The following is a 19371-nucleotide window of genomic DNA, read 5'->3' as shown; positions in this document are numbered from 1 at the left end:
ACCTAGATAGGAGGGACGACGACTGTCGGGGATGCATGTCCGGAAGGTTCTGGGAACCAGTGCCCCTGACAACAGATGAAAGTGAGGTCTAGGACCTCGGCAACAAGCGCCGCAACTTACCAAGAAGCGGTGAACGACGGTCCCCGGCCCCAGAGGGCGATCGACGGCAGAACTGCGTTGAAGAGGCTGTGGGACGAGACAACTCCGACCGGGACAGCCGTGCCGAACTTCTGCTTAAGGTGTTGGCAGACTTCGCAGTCCGTGCAGTCGTGGTGCTCGCCCAGACACCACATACAAATAGGATGCGGGTCTGTCACGGACTTTTGCCGCAAACAGGAAGTACAAGATTTAAAGCCCGAGGGCATCACACACTGTTCTTCAGACGCGAAGCGTCGAAAAGGGGCCTGAAAACAGGCCAGAGGAACCGCTCACTCCGGATCCACGTTGCACGTGGAAAAGAAGGAAAATGACGTCAGCGCGCCAGGAGGGACTTATACGACCTCTCTGACGTCACGTACGTGAACGACGTCAGGGCGGGGTCGTGTGGTGCCGTCCCCCGGCGCGCAGAGGTGCTACTGCAAAAAGTTTTCCGGATCCAGTCTGACGCCTGGGGATATTCTAAGTTAAGGAATCTGCGGCTAGATGTCTCTATCCGATAAAGTGCTCTACAATAGTTTTGAAAATAGTAGCACGCCCATTAACGCACTTGTCAACAACAAACACACACAGGCACACCTGTAATAACGGACAAATATGATCATAATTCCAACAATGAAGTGAAACACAGCAGCACATTAAATCATGCATACCCCGCTCTGAAATAAGAGGATCGGCAAAACATACCGAACCCAGTGAAGAAAGGGTAGTATGTCACCCATACAACACCGCAGATGACTTGCCGTAAGAAAAACTATCTGTTATAAAGACATGACATCACAAGACAAAGCAGTCATGGTTCCACATGAATTAAGGAATGCAGAAAATAATAAGTACATCCTCTCCAAAAGACAGGCAATGCCGATCAGACAGTATATCAAGAATATCATAGGAAGAAGGAAAGCTTACTAGAGTTAAAAAACCCTATTATAAAAGTGTCTCCCAAGATTTTTATAGATGAATTGGCGGCCTGGTTGGTGACCAAAAATGGCCAGACACCTTAGGACATATTCTCTGAAGCACAACAAGCCATCATAAACCATTGGCTGCCAATTTTTAGAATCACAATATGGAGCAGAGAGGAATTGCATCCGGGTGAGGCAATATTTATGCGTTTACTAAACACTGTTACTTTGTTCTGAAGGAAGAACTCGCAAGCAAAGTAGCATTCAAATAATGCAAACATATACACTGAGCTAGAGCAATGCTTCAACTTGCTGAAGCACCCAATTACTCCAAGAGTAGATCAAAGAGTCACTGTACACCAGTCTACAAATGCCATAACCATATGCCTCTAAAATAACACTGAAGAAGAAAGCCAGGCAACTTGCATACTGAACTGCTTCAAAAAGAGCACGTAACAGATATGCTCCCATACAGGAAGACACCTCTCTAATAATACGCTCACCCTCAGAGGCCAGGAAACAAAAGGAACCTCCCTTACTCATTTAAATCAATACACAAATAAAAAAAGAAATTGGTACTGAGATTATAATCACTACTCCTCACAGGAGTGCACGTGGTAATTTTGAAACCAAAACTGGATATAAACATCCTAATACAGCTACTTCTTGACCAACAAAAACATATATCCCAAACCTAGTCATAAGCAAAGGACAGACAGAAATCTAGGACTGCGACTCAGTAGTTCTCCCTCTTTCATGGAAGCGTCTTAATGCCTCATCTGCCCGATTGCCAAAAAGATGGACACCAGCAAATTGTACATCGGCCAAACCGACTGGACAGTCTCTGAGAAACCCAAAGATGCCAACTAAGCCCGACGTCTTAGCGCCACTGCAAATGCCATGGCCCGACCCACAAAGTCTGTCATGTCAATGCCACACCTTATGGCATGCCTAGCGGCCTGCTGGCCATCTCTAATCAAGTTTCTTACCACAGCAAGGAGGTTATCTGGAATAGATGGGAGAATGTTCTGTAAAGAATCCCATGAGGTATAGGAAAAGGGCCCCAGCACACAAGACATATTAGTGGCTCTCAATGCTGAGCTGGCTGAAGCAAATTGAATATGCTACTTACCAGTATGCATCTGTTCTTGGCATGTAGGGCTGCTGACATTCATATCTGTGCATAGATCGCCGCCTAGTGTTGGGTCCGGATGTTTGCACGTTGTTGTCCTGGAAGAGTCTTCGAAGTATCCTGAGATAGGTGACTCCTCCCCTGGACTACAGTGCGCATGGGCATCCTCTCCATCCTCAGATTGTTTTTCGCCATTGTGGCAGTGATGGAGTAGATACAGAAAGTGATGACCATGCTATACAGTAATTCTGAGAGCTGCAGCTGCTACAGGCGCCGGGGAGGAGGGTGGGCGATATGAATGTCAGCAGCCCTACATGCCAAGAACAGATGCATACTGGTAAGTAGCATATTCAGTTCGAGGCATGTGGGCTGCTGAATTCATATCTGTACATAGAATACATAGCAGTACCTCCCATTAGCGGCGGCTACCAGTGCCAGCTGCAGCAGTCTGAAAAAGAGTTTTGAGAACAGCCTGTCCTACAGCTGCCTGCTGTTTTGAGTGTACATCTACACAATAGTGTTTGGTAAATGTATGTATAGTGTACCATGTGGCTGCTCTACATAGATCATGTAAAGGAATGTTTCCCAGGAAAGCCATGGAGGCCCCTAACTTACGTGTTGAGTGGGCCCGTGGGGGAATCGTTAATGTGCGTTTAGCCTTTTGATAGCAAATTTGAATACATTTAACGATCCATCTGGCTATACCTGCTTTGGAGATGGCGTTGCCTTTGTGTTGTGGGGAAAAGGCAACGAAAAGTTGTTTTGTCTTCCTAAAGTTTTTGGTTCTGTCTATATAGTACATGAGGGCTCTTTTGACGTCTAGTGTATGGAGCATTCTTTCAGGGACATTTTGAGGATTCTGAAAGAAAACAGGCAGTTCAATCGTTTGATTCATGTGGAACTGCGATATTACTTTAGGCATGAATTTGGGGTTGGTACGTAGTACGACCCTGTTTGCGTGAACCTGTATGAATGGCTCTTGAATGGTTAGTGCCTGGAGTTCACTAACTCTTCTCAACGAAGTGATTGCTACTAGGAAAGCTACTTTCCAGGTGAGGAATTGAATCTCACATGAGTGGAGAGGTTCGAAGGGTGGACCCATCAGTCGGGTGAGGACCAAGTTGAGGTTCCACACTGGTGCTGGTGGGTGTCTTGGGGGAATTACTCGTTTAAGTCCTTCCAAGAAGGCTTTGATGGCAGGCACTCTGAATAAAGAGAGGTGCTGCCTGTTTTGGAGATAGGCTGCTATTGCGGTTAAATGGATACGTATTGAGGTGTATGCCAGATTGCATTGGTATAGGTGTAAGAGGTAACAGATTATGTTTTGAATGGATGCGTCTAGCGGGTTAATGTCATTGTTATTGCAATAAATGACAAACCTCTTCCATTTGGCTGCATAGCAGGCTCTGGTAGTGGGTCTCCTAGCTTCCTTAATGATCTCCATACAGTCAGGTGGCAGGTTTAGGTAGCCAAACTCTAGGACTTCAGGAGCCAGATTGCCAGGTTCAGCTGTTGCGGATCTGGGTGCTGAATGTCTCCATGGTTCTGCGTCAAATGCGCGGGTTTGATCCGCAGCCTTTGATGCGGCACCACGGAAAGTTCCAGAAAGGTGGTGTACCATGGCTGGCGTGCCCATGTTGGAGCAACCAGGATGAGTGTCAGTGAGTGTTGTCGCAGTTTGCGTGCCACCAGCGGTATCAACGGCGCTGGGGGAAAAGCATACGCAAATCTGCCGGACCAGTTCATCCATATCGCATTGCCCTGCGACTGTGGATGTGGGAACCTGGCGGCAAAGCTTTGGCATTTTGCGTTTTTGTTTGTGGCGAATAGGTCTATCTCTGGATGACCCCACTGTTGGAAGTACGGTTGGAGTACTGACGGGTGTAGCTCCCACTCGTGCATCTGGTGGCTGTGTCTGCTGAGCAGATCCGCCATCTGGTTGTCCTTGCCTGGGAGGTGTTCCGCCATGAAGAATATGTTCCTCTGAATGGCCCACTTCCACATGCTCTGAGCCAGATGAGACAACTGTGGAGAGTGCGTTCCTCCCTGCTTCTGTATGTAGTACATGGCAGTCATGTTGTCCGTCCGGATCAACACGACTTTGTTGCACAAGTGTACTTTGAATGCCTTCATGGCTAGGAAGATTGCCATCAGTCCCAGAACGTTGATGTGCATCTTCTTTTGTTGTATTGTCCATAGCCCCTGCACTGTGTAATTGAGTACATGAGCTCCCCATCCCTGGAGAGACGCGTCCGCTGTCAGTATTATTTGTGGAACAGGCTCGTGGAACGGTCGGCCCTTGCAAAGGTTTTGTGGATTCCACCAATGCAGAGAGTTGTACGCCCGACCGCTCACCAACACTAGGTCTTTTAATTGCCCGTGAGCCTGATTCCATTGACGTGCTAAGCACTCCTGAAGCGGGCGCATATGTAGTCTCGCGTGTGGGACTATGAAAATGCAGGAGGCCATCATGCCTATCAACTGCATGAACACTCGCGCAGGAAGGGAGTGTTGGGGTTTGAACTTGGAAATCAGCATTTGCATGCTGTTGATCCTCACTAAATTTGGCTGAGCTGTGGCTGCCAGAGTGTCTATGGTCGCACCTAGGTACTGTTGTACGTGTGCGGGTTGGAGATGTGATTTTGGGTAATTTAGTGAGAATCCCAGACTGTGAAGAAGGTGAATGGTGCGGGACATGTGGCTGGCACATTGCTGGGCTGACTTTGCCTGAACAAGCCAGTCGTCCAGGTAAGGGTAGACGTGAATGTGTTGCCTCCGTAGATGGGCAGCCACAGTAGCTAGGCACTTTGTGAAAACTCTGGGTGCTGTTGTCACTCCGAAGGGAAGGACTTTGAATTGGTAGTGCTGCCCCTGAATGGTGAACCGGAGATATTTACTGTGTGACGGGTGTATGGGTATGTGGAAATACGCATCTTTGAGGTCTAGCGTGGCTAGGAAGTCTCCCTGTCTGAGGAGCGGGAGAACCTGCTGTAGGGTGAGCATGTGAAAATGCTCTGAGAGAATGTAGTGGTTGAGGGGTCTCAGGTCTAGAATAGGTCTGAGTGACCCGTCCTTTTTTGGTATTAAGAAGTACAGAGAGTACACCCCTGTTCCCTGCTGGTGGACGGGCACGACCTCTATTGCGCCTTTTTGCAGCATACTTAGCACTTCCTGCTGTAATAACGCTAAGTGCTCTGAGGACATAGGACGGTGCTTTGGCGGTATGGTGGGTGGAGTGGAGGTTAATTCGAGACAGTAACCGTGTTGGATAACATCTTTGACCCACCTGTCCGTGGTGATGGAATTCCACATGGACAGGAACCGCTGGAGCCTTCCCCCGACAGGTGTTATGTGGTCGGGGGGAAGGGAGAGGGCGTCACTGTTTGTTCTTGGGGGAGGACCTGGTATTGCCATAACCACGTCCTCTGCCTTTGGTGCTGGAGCCACGATATCCACCTCGGGTGTTTTTATCGTAGGAACTCTGTGTGCCCCCTTTATTGTAGGTTTGCTGTGCCCCCTGTCCTCTACCTGCACCTCTATTTCCGGGGCGACGAAAGGAGCCACTACGAAATGTCTGTGTTTGCAGAGCCCCCATTGACTTCGCAGTGTCCGTGTCTTTTTTTATCTTTTCTAAGGTGGTGTCAAACTCCGGTCCGAATAAGTAGTCGGGGTTGACCGGCTGATTGAGGATGTTATTTTGGACCTCAGGTTTGAATCCGGAGATTCGTAACCAGGCGTGTCGTCGTAGCATGACGCTGGTGTTTATTGCCCTTGCAGCAGTGTCTGCGGCATCCAGTGCACACTTGATGGATGCGTTTGTGAGAAGTTGTCCCTCCCTGATGAGGAGCTCCGCTGCCTCTTTGTACTCGTCTGGTAGGTGTTGGAGTAGGGTCTCTAACGTGTCATAGTGTGAGCGGTCGTAGCGAGCTAGGAGCGTCTGTGTATTGGCAATGCGCCATATGTTTGCTGCCAGGGCTGCAATCCTTTTGCCGGAGGTCTCTAGAACCTTGGACTCTTTGTCCGGGGGAGGAGCATCACCAGTTGTCTGCGAGTGTGCCCGTTTGCGAGCATTGGCAACTACGATGGAGTCCAGAGGCAACTGGCTTCTAATGTACGTGGGGTCCCCAGGTGCGGGTTTGTACTTTTTCTCGATCCTGGGGTTTATTACCCGTGCCCTGGTGGTTTCTTTGAAAATGTCCTTTGCTGGCTTGAGGACACCTTTTAACATGGGCAGAGTCTTTACGGTCCTCTCGGAGGATGCGAAAGTGTCCACCAAGAAATCGTCCTCGATAGTGTCTGAGTGGAGTTGCACTCCATGATTGGCTGCGGCACGTTCGATGAGGGCGTTGAATGCAGCAGTGTCCTCTGTGGGGGACGTTTTTGCGCCATAAAGTTGCGTGTCCTGTGTATCCAGAGCGGCACCTGGGTCTACAGGGTCATCCCAGACTTGATCAGGGTCTTGCTGGCCCTCAGGGTCCATGTCCCCGGGGTAGGTGGTGTCGTCACCCATGTAGTCCTCCACTGCATCCGTGTCGGAGTGCGTCGGAGAGAATGACTGTGGATCTGTGTAAGAGGGGTGGATGCGTTCATAAAGAACTGGTTCCGATTCCGCCGGCATTTTTTGCTTTAGCGGGATCCTATAAGAGTCCAAAGCCTGCCCTGAAGTGATCTTCCGCTTTCGGAGCATGAGCCTGCCGGTGTCGGCGTCGATGAAGTGGGACGGTGATGTCCCAGTAGGAGAGTGTTCGGTAGATGGGGACCTTGTCTGGGTAACACGTGTTCTGATCTCGAACATTTTCGGCGCCGTGGATGGCGGCAAACCGAAGGTGATGTTGGCCGGTGCCGAAGGTGCCTTCTGTGCCTTATTCGGTTCGGAGCCCGACGAGGTCTGGAGGGCTGCCTTTTCCCTGATGCGTTGCAAGGACGCTGCCACTTGTCGCACCTGGAACGCCGACGGTTCTTTGGCGCCGAGTGGTTCCGTAGAGGCAGGTGTGGACTTCTTCGAAGTCACCGGGTCATCGAGTCGAGGAGAGGTAGTAGTTGTCGACGGCGTCGATGAGTGGACCATAGTCGCTGCTTTCGAGGTGGATTGAGATGCAGTGGCCATTGTCACCTTGGTGGCCGGTGCCGATTGTTTCGGTGCCGGGGGCCGAGGCGCTTTGGCGGTACCGACGGCTTTTCTTTTTCGCTCGGCGCCGACATCGGCTGCAGCGAGTTCGGCACCGAAGTCCCTTTTGGTGCGGTCGGAGCCGACGGGTTTGGCTGGCGTCGAAGGTGTGGTGGTCCTCGAGCCGACCAGTGTCAGTTTCACTTTCGGTTTCTGTTGAACCGGTGCGATGATTGGTTTCGGTTTCGTGGAAGGGAAACCAGTCTTTTTAGGTAATAATGGCTCTCGCTGTATGTCCGTGGCCGGGCCAGAGGGCGGGGCCGAAGAACTGCGGGATTGGTCTTGGGTAAGGCCCGAAGGCGATCCCTCGACCGGAGCCGTCGACTGACACACTGGGATATCCTCCATTTGGACGGGTAGGCCCTGCTCCTCACCAGAGCTACCTTCTTCGGCCCCTAAGGCCTCATCGTAGTCTCCTACCTCATCGTCGGCTTCTTCCCTGTGAAAAAGCTCTTCATCTACGTCTTCCGATCAGGAACCGTGTTCGGAAGCGGGGCTGGAGGGTATATTTTCCACGCTTTCGACATCTTCGTCCTCGGTGCTGAAGATGTTGGTCGGGGCCGGTGCCGCTTGCTGCGCTTCCAGTCGGAGAGTCTTCTTGGATCTGAATCGGGCACAGGCCATGCATTTCGATTCGTCATGATCCGGTGAGAGGCATTTGTTACACACCGGGTGGACGTCGATATGGGGGTATTTGGCGTGGCAAACAGGACACCGCTTGAATGGGGTCCTCGATTCCATCTTCGAAGTTCGGTCGATGGTCGGATTTAATGGATCCGAAAAGTTGTTAAAATCGCTAAACTAGCCTGTAAACTGTCGATACCGATCGGGAACAGTACCGACGAAAACTAAAGGCCTTTTGGCCTGAAAACTAAATTTTCCTAACTTGAGTCAAGATAAGCACATCCGAACCCAATGGCGGAAAAAAACAATCTGAGGATGGAGAGGATGCCCATGCGCACTGTAGTCCAGGGGAGGAGTCACCTATCTCAGGATACTTCGAAGACTCTTCCAGGACAACAACGTGCAAACATCCGGACCCAACACTAGGCGGCGATCTATGCACAGATATGAATTCAGCAGCCCACATGCCTCGAACATATGCTTACAACAAGCATCACGACCCCTAGCATCCTTACCCACCGGAGTCTTAGGTGTAGAATCTACATCCTGATAAGAGGTTGCAGCCCGAGTCACCAGACCACTGGTGGAAGGGTGTCTATGAAAACAACCTGGGTCCTACGTGCAACATCACGGTCCACTGAGACCTCAGACTCAGGCTTGGCCCAAGTACCTAGTAAAACATCAAATACGGCCTCACTATACGGAAGAACAGGGTCTTCTTCTGTCTATCCCTGGCAAAGGATTTTAAACAAAGGTTCTGCAGATCTCTGCACCGTGGGCAGTGAAAGTCTAAAACTGCAGCCACTTTCCTCAGCATGTCTGCAGAGAAGGAACTTTACTCTGTGGCAAGACTTGGGGGAGAAAGCAACCCTGAGGCTGGCAAAGAACCCAGCCCACTAGCCTTACCAAGAGCTATAAGCCAGCTCTCCTCTACATGAAACACATAGGTATCTGAAATGGGCTTAAGAAATCGACCCCTAGTCGATACAGGAGGACCTCCTAGAGCCTCTTCATAGAAAGGAGCCACATATTGTACAATCCCCTCAGTTTGCGAAGCCAAATCCCCATCACATGCTGTAGGACGCAGAAACGGAACATCGACTGGGGGAGGAGAGGCAACTTCGATCGGCGCCGCCATCAATGTCGGAGTCGGTTGATCAAAGACCCGAGTAGTAGGCAACGATCCCGAAGCACTGCGAGCCTGTGCTAAAGCGACGTCGGCCGACGTCGACCGGCACTCATCCATCGACTCCCATGGCCCCACTATCACCGAGAAAAAATCCTCCAACTGCACCCCACTCACCTCCTTAGGGCCTAGAGACACTCCAGAGGGAGATGGGGTTCCAAAGATAAGGTGTAAGATATCATAATATAGCCTCATCTGGACGATTGACGCACTGGCTCCTAAAAACACAGGGAGATGCGGTGGGGAGTCTTATACGGCTTCCTCAGCTGTCGAGAGGAAGGACCTAAGGGAGACCAAGTCTCCGAGCAGTGAAGTCCGAGAATACCACGACTTCAACCGCCCCTTACCTTTTGACTTCATTGGAGAACGATGACCCCCCCCCCCCCCCCCCCCCGACTGGCTTCAGCACCTAGATCCACCCAGCAAATGTTCTCCCCAGGACGACGAAGACCGAGGCTGGGAAGCCTCGGAGGATCGCGATACGTACTCCGCTATCAACTTCATATGCCGCTCCTTCAGCTTCTGGCAGAAACCAAAATCCTCGGCGTTGTGGTCCTCACCTAGACACCACATACAAATTGTATGCAGGTCCGTCACCGACATATGTCGGCTACAAGACCCACAAGGTTTCAAACCTGTCGACATTTGACAAAGGCACGCTGTTCCACCAACACGAGGTGTCGAAGTAGGTGAGGAAAAAACGACCTGAGGAACCGCTTCTCTGGATCCGCATTACATCGCGGAAAAGAAGAAACTGACGACCGCACGCCTAAGGGGACTTATATGGCTCCACTGATCTCATGTCTGGAGTTGTTGTCATCACGGAGCCGTACGATGCCATCACCCAGCGCGCAGAGGCACTGCTGAAATATTTCCAGTTCCAGGCAGACCCCTGGGGAGAATTCAAAAGTTAAGGAACCTGCGGCTTGATGTCTATCAGATAAGATTCACAATGGGGTTTTGAGCGACATCACAGATTACAGGATTTAAAATAAACCTATGCCCCAAGGAGATTCTGCTAGGATTTGCACTAGGAGCTGAGGAGTGCTTAGAATGGTAGCACAAGCTGTGTATGTTGGAAACTGAGAAGACTATCTACAATCTGGGAGGTATGGGTCCCACCTTTGCCAAGAAATGGGGAGCAGTAATGTACTTTTTCACACACAACACTAGATCATTGTCCAACACTCGAATTTTGAAGGGGTTGCAGCTTGTTCCATCAGATCCCATATGAGGCAATTCTGTAACTGTCCACACCTGATGCATGCACTTAGCCACAGAGCAGATCCAATCTAAGAAGATTTGATTCAGGAAGATCATCAGGTGTCCGCAGGGGGGAGAGAGAGTTACATCTGGGATTCTTGGTAAATCACTATGCAATTAAAGTTAATGTGTTTTTGACCTTTTGAACAAATAATAAAAATTACTGAAACCAACCCTGCTCCATACTACCTTTGCGTAGGCACCTTAGAACTACAACCTAATTAAATGTAATCTGAAGTGTTAGAAACAACTGGTTCTTTAAAATTTGAAACAATATTTTTAGTTGAGTATTGCGTACAATCTGAAAATGTGTTTTTTCAAATATCAGCTTTTAAACAGCTTCTCAAATGTAATATTAAAAAGCCACAAGTATTTACTTTTCTCCTCTTCATAGGATCCTCCAGAACTGCTGCTGTAGCGGGATTCTAGCCTATGGTGCTGCCGATTCAAGTTGCTGTTCTGTCCACTGTAGATGTCCAGATGTGCATAGCTGTTGGATAGAAAAAACAAATTGAAGCCAATTATAAAAATAACCAGATTAATCTTTATCCACTGCGATAGTTAAGCAAGGACATTTTTGTACGTGTTGATTGAATATTAGCTGAAGTAGATATGATCAAGGGTAATTACTATACATATAGTAGAAGAATGAACAGCTTTCTGGCACAACCATACACATGCAAGCAGACATGCAGTACATGTTTATGGTTTATAATGACAGCTTCAGCCTGTTTGCAGTACAAAGTTGCAAGCAGCTTTATTTCCCTTCGTTTTTGGTTTGCTCTGAGTGTGATCTTGGGAACGACACAGATTTGCCTCACACATGCCAACTGCAACCCTACATAAATGCAACTGAGCTATGCATGTTAAATGTTTAGAGAGTGGGTCTGAGGCGTCACTCTGTACTTTCTTGATATAGAAGACACTGGGGCACGAAGTATGAGATAAGGAAAGGGGGGGTGGTAGAGCCAATTTCTAGTTTTTTGTAACATTTTGTTTTATTCAAAATCTTTATTGGAAAAGATTTTTTTCATATGACAACAAAGCAGTCAAAACATTAGCTCTGTACACATCAAGTGGCTGCAATGACATTATGGATCTACTTACAAAGCGGGATAAGTCCCGTAACATGCCAATCAGTGCCTAACAATATGCCCAAAGGGTAGTGAAGAAGGAAAGCTTCTGGTAGCGGAGTATATCAGCAAAGTATCGTAGACGTGCCATTGAAGCAAAATCGTCTAAAACAACATAACGACCATTGAGCAAGTCGAGTTGTGGTTATCCATGTCTGAGGGGCTAATACCTGCCTTAATGGAAAAGAGCTTGCAAAGTAGGTGCTTGCGGTAGGTTAGAGGGAGTATACCAGGGGATAGTAGGGTGAGGCACAGCCAGCTGGATAGTTCAATCAAAAGGTTGTAGTGCCTTGAGTTGAGGGGGGAAGGGGGGAAACATGTATATTTCAGGTGTGTGAAGTAGTTAAGTAAGGGTTGCCAAATACAGGCCGAGCTGGTGTGGGAGAGTCTGTGTGTTAGGAGTTCCATGACCATGATATGCCATAACCAGGCAAACCATAGGGCTACTCGGGGCGATGGGAAGAGGGAGGGAGGGCTTCCACTGAAGTGCTACGAGCTGTTTAGCTCCACCTAAAATGTGGCACGCAAGTCACCAATCCATGTTAGTCATGGCCTCCAGCTCCATAGGCCAGATCCCCAGGATAGTAGTGGTGTAAGGACGGCGAGGGGGAATCCGAGGACACCCTTGATGTAACCCAAAATTTCCTTTAAATATATAGCGATGAGGGAACATGATTACCATATGTGTTGGAAGTCAACTGGTGCAACTAGACAGCACCAGCAGAGGTAAGATGTGGTACGATAAATGGTACTCTCCCACTGTTGTGTACTGAGTTGAATTTTAGGGATGTTCCCCAGTGGAGTCTGCTTGCCATTGTGTTTGGTTGGTATGCAGGTGGGATGTGGTCAAATGTTGGAGAACCTGGTAGGTACAAGAGATCAGTCCTCTCGTGCAGCCATATGCCCTAACCAGTGTCTCAAAAGGGGTGAATTGACTGTTCACTCCCTGAGCGTTGGGCGGGTGTAGGACCTATTGCCTCGGTTGGCTGTACTGTAGTCTCAACTGCTCTGGCAAGAGAAATTCCTTTTTACACGGATCAACTGTCTTGGAGGGACCAGCAACGAGATTGCGCAGCATGCAACAGTTTCCTGCCTCTCTGTTATTAAATGAGTGGGCTCGAAAGCCAGGGTGAACTTGGGATTGCGCAGCAAAGGGGTGTTGGGGGAGGGGAATGTAGTTAAGTCCATGCGCTCTTGCAATCCTGTCCCAGACCTCGAGGACGGTCCTACTGGGGGTCGTGAGGTAGGCCGGGCCAGCTCCCACAAAGTCCTACAGGCGACAGCCTGGTCCACGTGGAACCAGTGTTTCTTGCTTTCCCTCACCAACCATTAAGATATAAAATGCAGGTACGATGCCCAGTAGTATTCCAAAAGTTGAGACACGCCATTCCCCTCAGTCCCAAGGAAGCATTAAAAACAGAGTTCGAGACCCTAGGCAGCTTCCCTCCCCATATGAATGCCTAGCAATCTTGCTGCTAGTGTAGGATGTCTGAGTGATATGGGGGTAGGGAGTGTCTGTAATAAGTAGAGTATCCTGGGGAGGATGGAAATTTTTATGACGTTGAACCGTCTGAGCCGAGACATGCAAGGGCCATCACCGCTGGAAATCATCCAAGATAGACTTAAGATAGGGCACCCAATTAGCCCTCGTCCAGGTCGACAAAGTAGGAGCCAATTTGAACCCTAGGCAGAAGATGTCATGTGAGGCCCACTGGAAGGGGACCAGGGCTTGTATAACCAGGAGATCCTGCTTGGGTAGTGTAAGGTTCAAGGCCTGGGATTTGGACATGTTAACCTTAAAGCCCGAAAACTCGTTAAAAAGCCATCAGTGCTGTAACAACTGCCGTGATACAGCTTGTGGGGTGAGTGAGTGTCAGCAAGAGATTGTCCACAAACAGACTAAGCTTATGAGCACAGCTGAAGAAGGGGATACCTGCAATAGCGGCTGTATGCCTAATAGTGATTGCCAAGGGTTCCACCACCAGGGAAAACATCAGTAGCAAAAGAAGGCATCCCTGACGCGTTCCTCACATAGTATGCACCGACCTCGTTTGAAGGCCGTTGACTCAAACGGCAGCGGTGGAGGATCGATAAGAGGCCATGATTCGGGATGTAATTTTCGGCTCACAGCCAACCTTTCCCAGCACTGCCCTTAGGAAGGTCCAGTGCATCTGGTCAAAGGCCTCCTTCGCATCAAGCGAAAGAAGGCAGGCTGGAATGATGTGGCATTGTGATTTCTCGATGAGGTGTGCCGCCCGCGGAATGTTGTTCACCCCCTGTTGATTACGGACGAATCCAAACTGGTCGGTGTCGATGAGGCAGAAGAGATACAACTCCAGACAGTTTGCCAGGATCTTAGTGTAGAGCTGAGCATCTGTATTCAAAAGTGCAATGGGACGATATGATGCGCAGAGAGAGGGAGAGATCCTTGCCAGGCTTGGTTATGAGGGTAATCTCCGTTGCCATCATTGGGATGAGGCCAGTTTCAGAAGTCAAAGAGTTGAAGAGCCCCAACAAGCGATCCTAGAGTAGAGGGAAGAAAGCTCTATAAAAAGCAACCGTAAGTCCAACGGGGCCAGGCGTTTTTCCTGAAGGGAGGTCCTTTGGAGCCCATTGTAATTCAGCAGGCATAATGGGAGCCTCCAGCAGCTCTGTATGAGTCAGGTCCAGGGGAATCCCAAGAAAAGGCGTTGAGATCGGAGTAGATGTAGTCTTGAGGAACCTCGTCAGCTGAGTAACGGCCTCAATGGAAATAGCAGAAGGCCTGTTGCTTCGCCGACTCTGTAGTGGCCCAGTCACCACCAATGTTTTTAATCTTGCCGATGTGGGCGAGGGCATGTTGTGTGACAAGAGCGTTCCCACCTTATCCCCCATCGTAGTATCGCTGCCATAGGGCTAGTAGAGCCCTTCAAACTTTTTTGGTACTATGAGGGCAAAGCTGGCCTCGCAGTAGAGCCAGTTGTCATTTGTTGAGCCATGAGGGGGCTGACTGGTCAAGACGCTCAAGGGATATGATCTCTGCAGTCAGGCCAATCTCCACTAGCCGAGATTTTCTTGCACGGACGATAGCTATAGAGGAGATCACTCCCAGATGGTGGCTTTAAAGGCATCAAACAGTGTGTGGCTTGAGATCCCTGGGAGATCATTTAGCTCATAATAGCGATTCCCTTTCGGATGTCCTCTACGTTTACCGGATCTCTCAGGAGGTGCAGGGGGAACCATCAGCACAGCTGCAACTGCCGCTCAGGACAGTTCCAGCTCCAAACTATCGCCACATGTACGTGGTTTGAAAAGAAATGTCGGAGAGGACCGTATTGAGCGTGAGGAGCAGAAAGTGGGTGAGAAATAGGCGATCGATTCTAGAGTAAGACGTATGCACATGCAAGTAAAACTAGTATTCGAGGGCATACAGGTGTCTATATTAACAAGCATCCACCAAGTTCAGGTCTGAGATCTTTGAGCTGCGTACATCGCGTCCATGCCCTGGAAGGTAATAAGAGAGCGGTCTATATGGTGGTCTCACATGAGGTTTATGTTACCTAAAATAATGATATCCCCTTCCACAGAAGCCAGTTGATCCCGCAGAAGTTTGAGAAACAGGTCTTGACCCTGGTTGGGACCATATATATTCAACAGAGTGAGAGGGCAAGTGCCCTGCTGACCATTAGTGTTGCATATAGTTTTTAATATGTGGGTACAAAATCCTACTTTACATAGGATAGATACCCCCGCTGTCCTGGTGGGTGCATGTGCGCTAAAAGGGAGGGGGTATTTCCGGTGAAGCATATTATCTGCCCTCAGGAGGTGGGTCTCCTGCAGGAAGACAGCATTGTGGTCTTGAAGGATATAGTGCCATATTTGTTTTCTCTTGGTAGGGGAATTCAGGCCCCTCACATTGAGTTAGAGTAACTTAGTACTTAGTATGTTGGTGGGTGGCCATTGCTCGGAAGGGGGGGGCGTGGAGGGGGGGTAACAGCCCTGCATAAGCAGAAATGTTGGGGAGGAAGAATCTCCAACCAGTACTGTAAAATCCCCCACTCACCCGTGTGCCCCAGCTGCGGTAGAGCGTAAATGTGGAAGCCAGGCCACAATTTTATGGAGATCGGGGATCTGCAGGGGAGCCAAAAGGGCAAGCACTGTGGGGCAGCTAGCGGGCCGGTGCTGAAGAAATGCTGAAACTCTCCCTGGTATACTGCACGGCCTGCAACAGAAAAGCATTAGAAACAATATAAGGGCAACCGGGATTAACTGCTCCATTCATGTCCAGCCGCAGCAAGCACTGAAGCGCGCCAGTCGCAGCGGAGAGGTTCGTCTCCAAAGATTTAATCGAGATGGGGTGACCAGCAACAGTTTGTCACCATCGGCAGGGATGCCCCCTGTCACCGCTTCTATTTACTCTGGTGCTCGAGCCCTTGGCGGCACGGATTAGGTGGGACCCAGAAATAAGGGGATTACGGTGGACGGAGGGATGGGAAGACCGTATAGCCCTCTACGCAGATGATATCCTGCTGTATATGGCGAAACCCCGAAAGTCCATTATCTGCCTACTGGACATCTGCGAATCGTACGGCAGAGTTTCAGGCTACACCATTAACTGGGCGAAGTCGGTACTGTACATACTTAAGGGTCCCCCCCGCGTTTACCCCGGGCGTGGAGGTATCGCTGGCTACGGAGGGATTTAAATATCTAGGTATACTCATCACACCAGACCCCTCACAATTTTACGAATGCAATCTCCTACCACCTCTGAAGAGACTCCGCAGCGATGTGAAGTGGTGGCACTCCTTGCCATGGACGCTCCTGGGGAGACCAGCTCTATTCAAGATGATGGCTCTGCCCAGGTTTTTATATGCGTTACAGAACATCCCAACGCCTGTCACCAACTACTATTTCAGATCCATTGAGGCGGAGGTGGGACACCTCCTCTGGGAGGGAAAGCCCCCGCGGATAGCGCAATGCAAACTTATACGGAGTTGGTATGACGGGGTATCGCCCTTCCCAACATTCAGTTCTATTATTGGGCCTCGCAGCTTACAGTGGTTAATCAGTGGCTTCACGCCTCACAGGAAGAACCCGCATTGCGTATGGACAGGCACACTCAGCACAGATGGAATCATGGGGGCCCTATATGACAAAAAGCAGAGACGAGCGTTGGTTGGTCCCACGGCTCACACCGTGCATATCTGGTCAGTGGCACAGCGCGCATTAGGATGGGAGGGAGTGCTCACAAAACACACACCACTCTGGGACACCCCCAGGTTGGGTGCACTGTGCACCAGTAAAGGCTTCTCCCGATGGGACCAAATAGGCATCTCCATGGTCGGGGACTTGTGGAAAAAGGGGGAAATAGTGATGTTTGCACAGCTACAAGTAACATACCACATGGCAAAGACGGAGCATTTCCGATACACCGAAATAAAACATGCACTCACAAAAGCCATAGCCCCGGGAACAGACCTCCCCGATGCCTCACCGTTAGAGGACCAATTGTTGATGGACCATCTCACCGGCAACCTCCTTAACATATCGCAATTGATCAATAATCAGACAGACCCCACCCACGAGCTTAGGGAGAAGTGGCAAGCCGAGATAGGTGACATGGACGAACAAGCCTGGCAAGAGGCCCTGGCTTCCCCACGGGAGGTAGCAATCCCATCCAGACTGAAACTTGTGCAACTTAAAATACTGCACAGAACATATTACACCAGGACCACACTTTACAAAATAGGGAGGGCGGAGTCACCGCTTTGCCTGAGAGGGTGCGGAGTTGACGGCTGTTTCTACCATACATTATGGGACTGTCCCCGTATTACGGTTTATTGGAAGACGATTATGGATACGCTCACTAGTGTGAGTGGTCACGAGCTCTCCCCGGAGCAGAGGAGATGTCTACTCAATGTGTGGGAGCCTACGGACCTTAATCACGCAGAGCAGTGCTGGGCGACCTTGGGTATGGTGTTAGCCAAACGGAACATTGCTCGGCTGTGGGGTGCACAGATGATCCCCCTTCCATCGACAATGGTGTGATGATCTAGACAGCGCCATGGTGGCAGAGAAATCAGTATTCATCCATAGGGGCTGTCCACAAAAATGGAAGAGGGTATGGGGCAAATGGAACGCATATCGTGGGAACATTTGCGCCCCTCCCCCGTAGGACTCCGACCCAGATTTGAGCGATTGAAAATGCAATGGGTGGGCACTGGGGGACGACTCACAGTACTTCAGTGTTCAGAGGGCTGAGAAATATGGTAGAGCTCATTTATTTATATGTAACGTTCTTTGTGGCAATGGGAAGGACAACACTTGGTCTTAAGAAACATGTTGCACTTGATTATACCCGGCTGTGATAGGATGTTAATCTTAATGAAAATATTTTCAACAAAAAAAAACAGTGTCTCATCATGAGGGTCAAGGAGAGGCGATCCTTCTCAGGGCATGTGAGTCAAGGCAATCGTGGAAACATCTGCAGACTACATGATCCAAAAGCCAGCCAGGTCAGGAACAGTGTGTTGATGAGGCTGTGCGACTGGGCCGGACATCGGTCCAAGTAGCCAGGAGGGACAAAGCAGGCCAGGAATCTTCCCCCAAGCTAGTCCCCCACATCCAACCTAGTGCCCAGCAGAAGGCCCCATCCGTTTGAGGCAACGGTGCCCAGCCAGAGAGTCTAACAACTAGTGGTTCTTCTATTTGATAATGTCTAGGCAGGTGTCGTTCCCAGTGCTGGTACTGCCATAAGAGCAAGGTCACAAAGAGCCTGTGTTCGAGGGAGCCCGGGGTGAGGGCCCACCCTTGTCGCAGAAACTTAGAATTATGTCTCTTTTCATGTCCTGGGCCGTTGCCGATTTCTGTGCATTTGTCCACACGGCGGGAAGGCACATGGGACCAGATGGGCCACAAAGAGTCTTGAGGCGGGGGCCGACGCTTTGTCCTCATGCAGTTCCGCCTTCAGCCCAAGAAGGGTTTTGGCTTCGGTCAGCAACCGGATGGCCAGTCTTTGGCACTCCCATGTAAACATGATGGCAAAAGGATGGCCCCACTGGGATCAAATGCTGAGTTCTCGCAGTTTGTCTGTGATCGGGCAGATGTCCCTGCACTGACGTAGAGTGACAGGTGACAGATCCTGGAATAGTTGGATACTGTGATCGCAAATGTGAAGTTCAAATTTGCTTTGGACTGCTTTTAAGATCACTTCCTTCTCAGAAAAGAAGTGAACATGCGTCAGGATGTCTGGGATGGAGTCCGAGCATCCCTGATGCGCCCTATCCAGGGACAGCGGAGAGGCATAATCATCAACCTGAACTGCATGCAGGGAAGGCCATTATATCGCCTCTCTCCCCCCCCCTTCAAGACTCCCATCATGCGCATGTTGTTACGTCGGCTCCTATTTTCAAGATCTTCCTGCTTAATTTAGAGCTCTATGTTTTGTTCTTTAAGCAGTACCACAAAGAGCGTTTCTAGGTCCTCAGAGCCCACGTCCACTGCGCGCTCGAGGTCATCAACCTGGCCTCTCAGATCTGTGACCTCACAACGGGGGTCTTTCAGGCATGACTTGAAGTCACTCTTAAGGGATCCAATTTCGCTACAAATCTCCTACAGAAAGCAGTCCATGTAGGCTTGAGAGATATGCACCGGGGATGCATCTTCGTCCGCTCCAGAGGCCGCGACAGCAGCCACCTTGGTGTCGGGCTGTTTATTTTCCAGAGCGTGGTCACATGGTTATCTCTCGCAACTCCCACAGGGGTATCCCTTGCCGACTTGCGATGCAGCATGGCTGTCACTCACAGGATCCGACAAGGTGCCAAGGC

General features: G+C 49.9%; 1 protein-coding gene across 19 annotated transcripts in view; it reads right to left on the bottom strand.

Annotated features, from left to right (window-relative positions):
• FRYL (FRY like transcription coactivator) overlaps positions 1-19371 on the bottom strand; it is a 2516714-nt gene that overhangs the window by 871037 nt on the left and 1626306 nt on the right. For all 19 annotated transcript variants that reach the window (XM_085642132.1, XM_085642134.1, XM_085642126.1 and 16 more), the window contains one exon: positions 10811-10923. In XM_085642132.1, coding sequence (XP_085498258.1) covers positions 10811-10923 — 113 coding nt within the window. The remainder of the gene's footprint in view (positions 1-10810; positions 10924-19371) is intronic.

The sequence above is a fragment of the Triturus cristatus genome, chromosome 2_2 (genome assembly GCF_964204655.1).
Source record: "Triturus cristatus chromosome 2_2, aTriCri1.1, whole genome shotgun sequence".
Lineage (NCBI taxonomy): Eukaryota > Metazoa > Chordata > Amphibia > Caudata > Salamandridae > Triturus > Triturus cristatus.
Note: the sequence above shows the minus strand (reverse complement) of the source record. Positions and strands in the feature narration are given on the sequence as shown.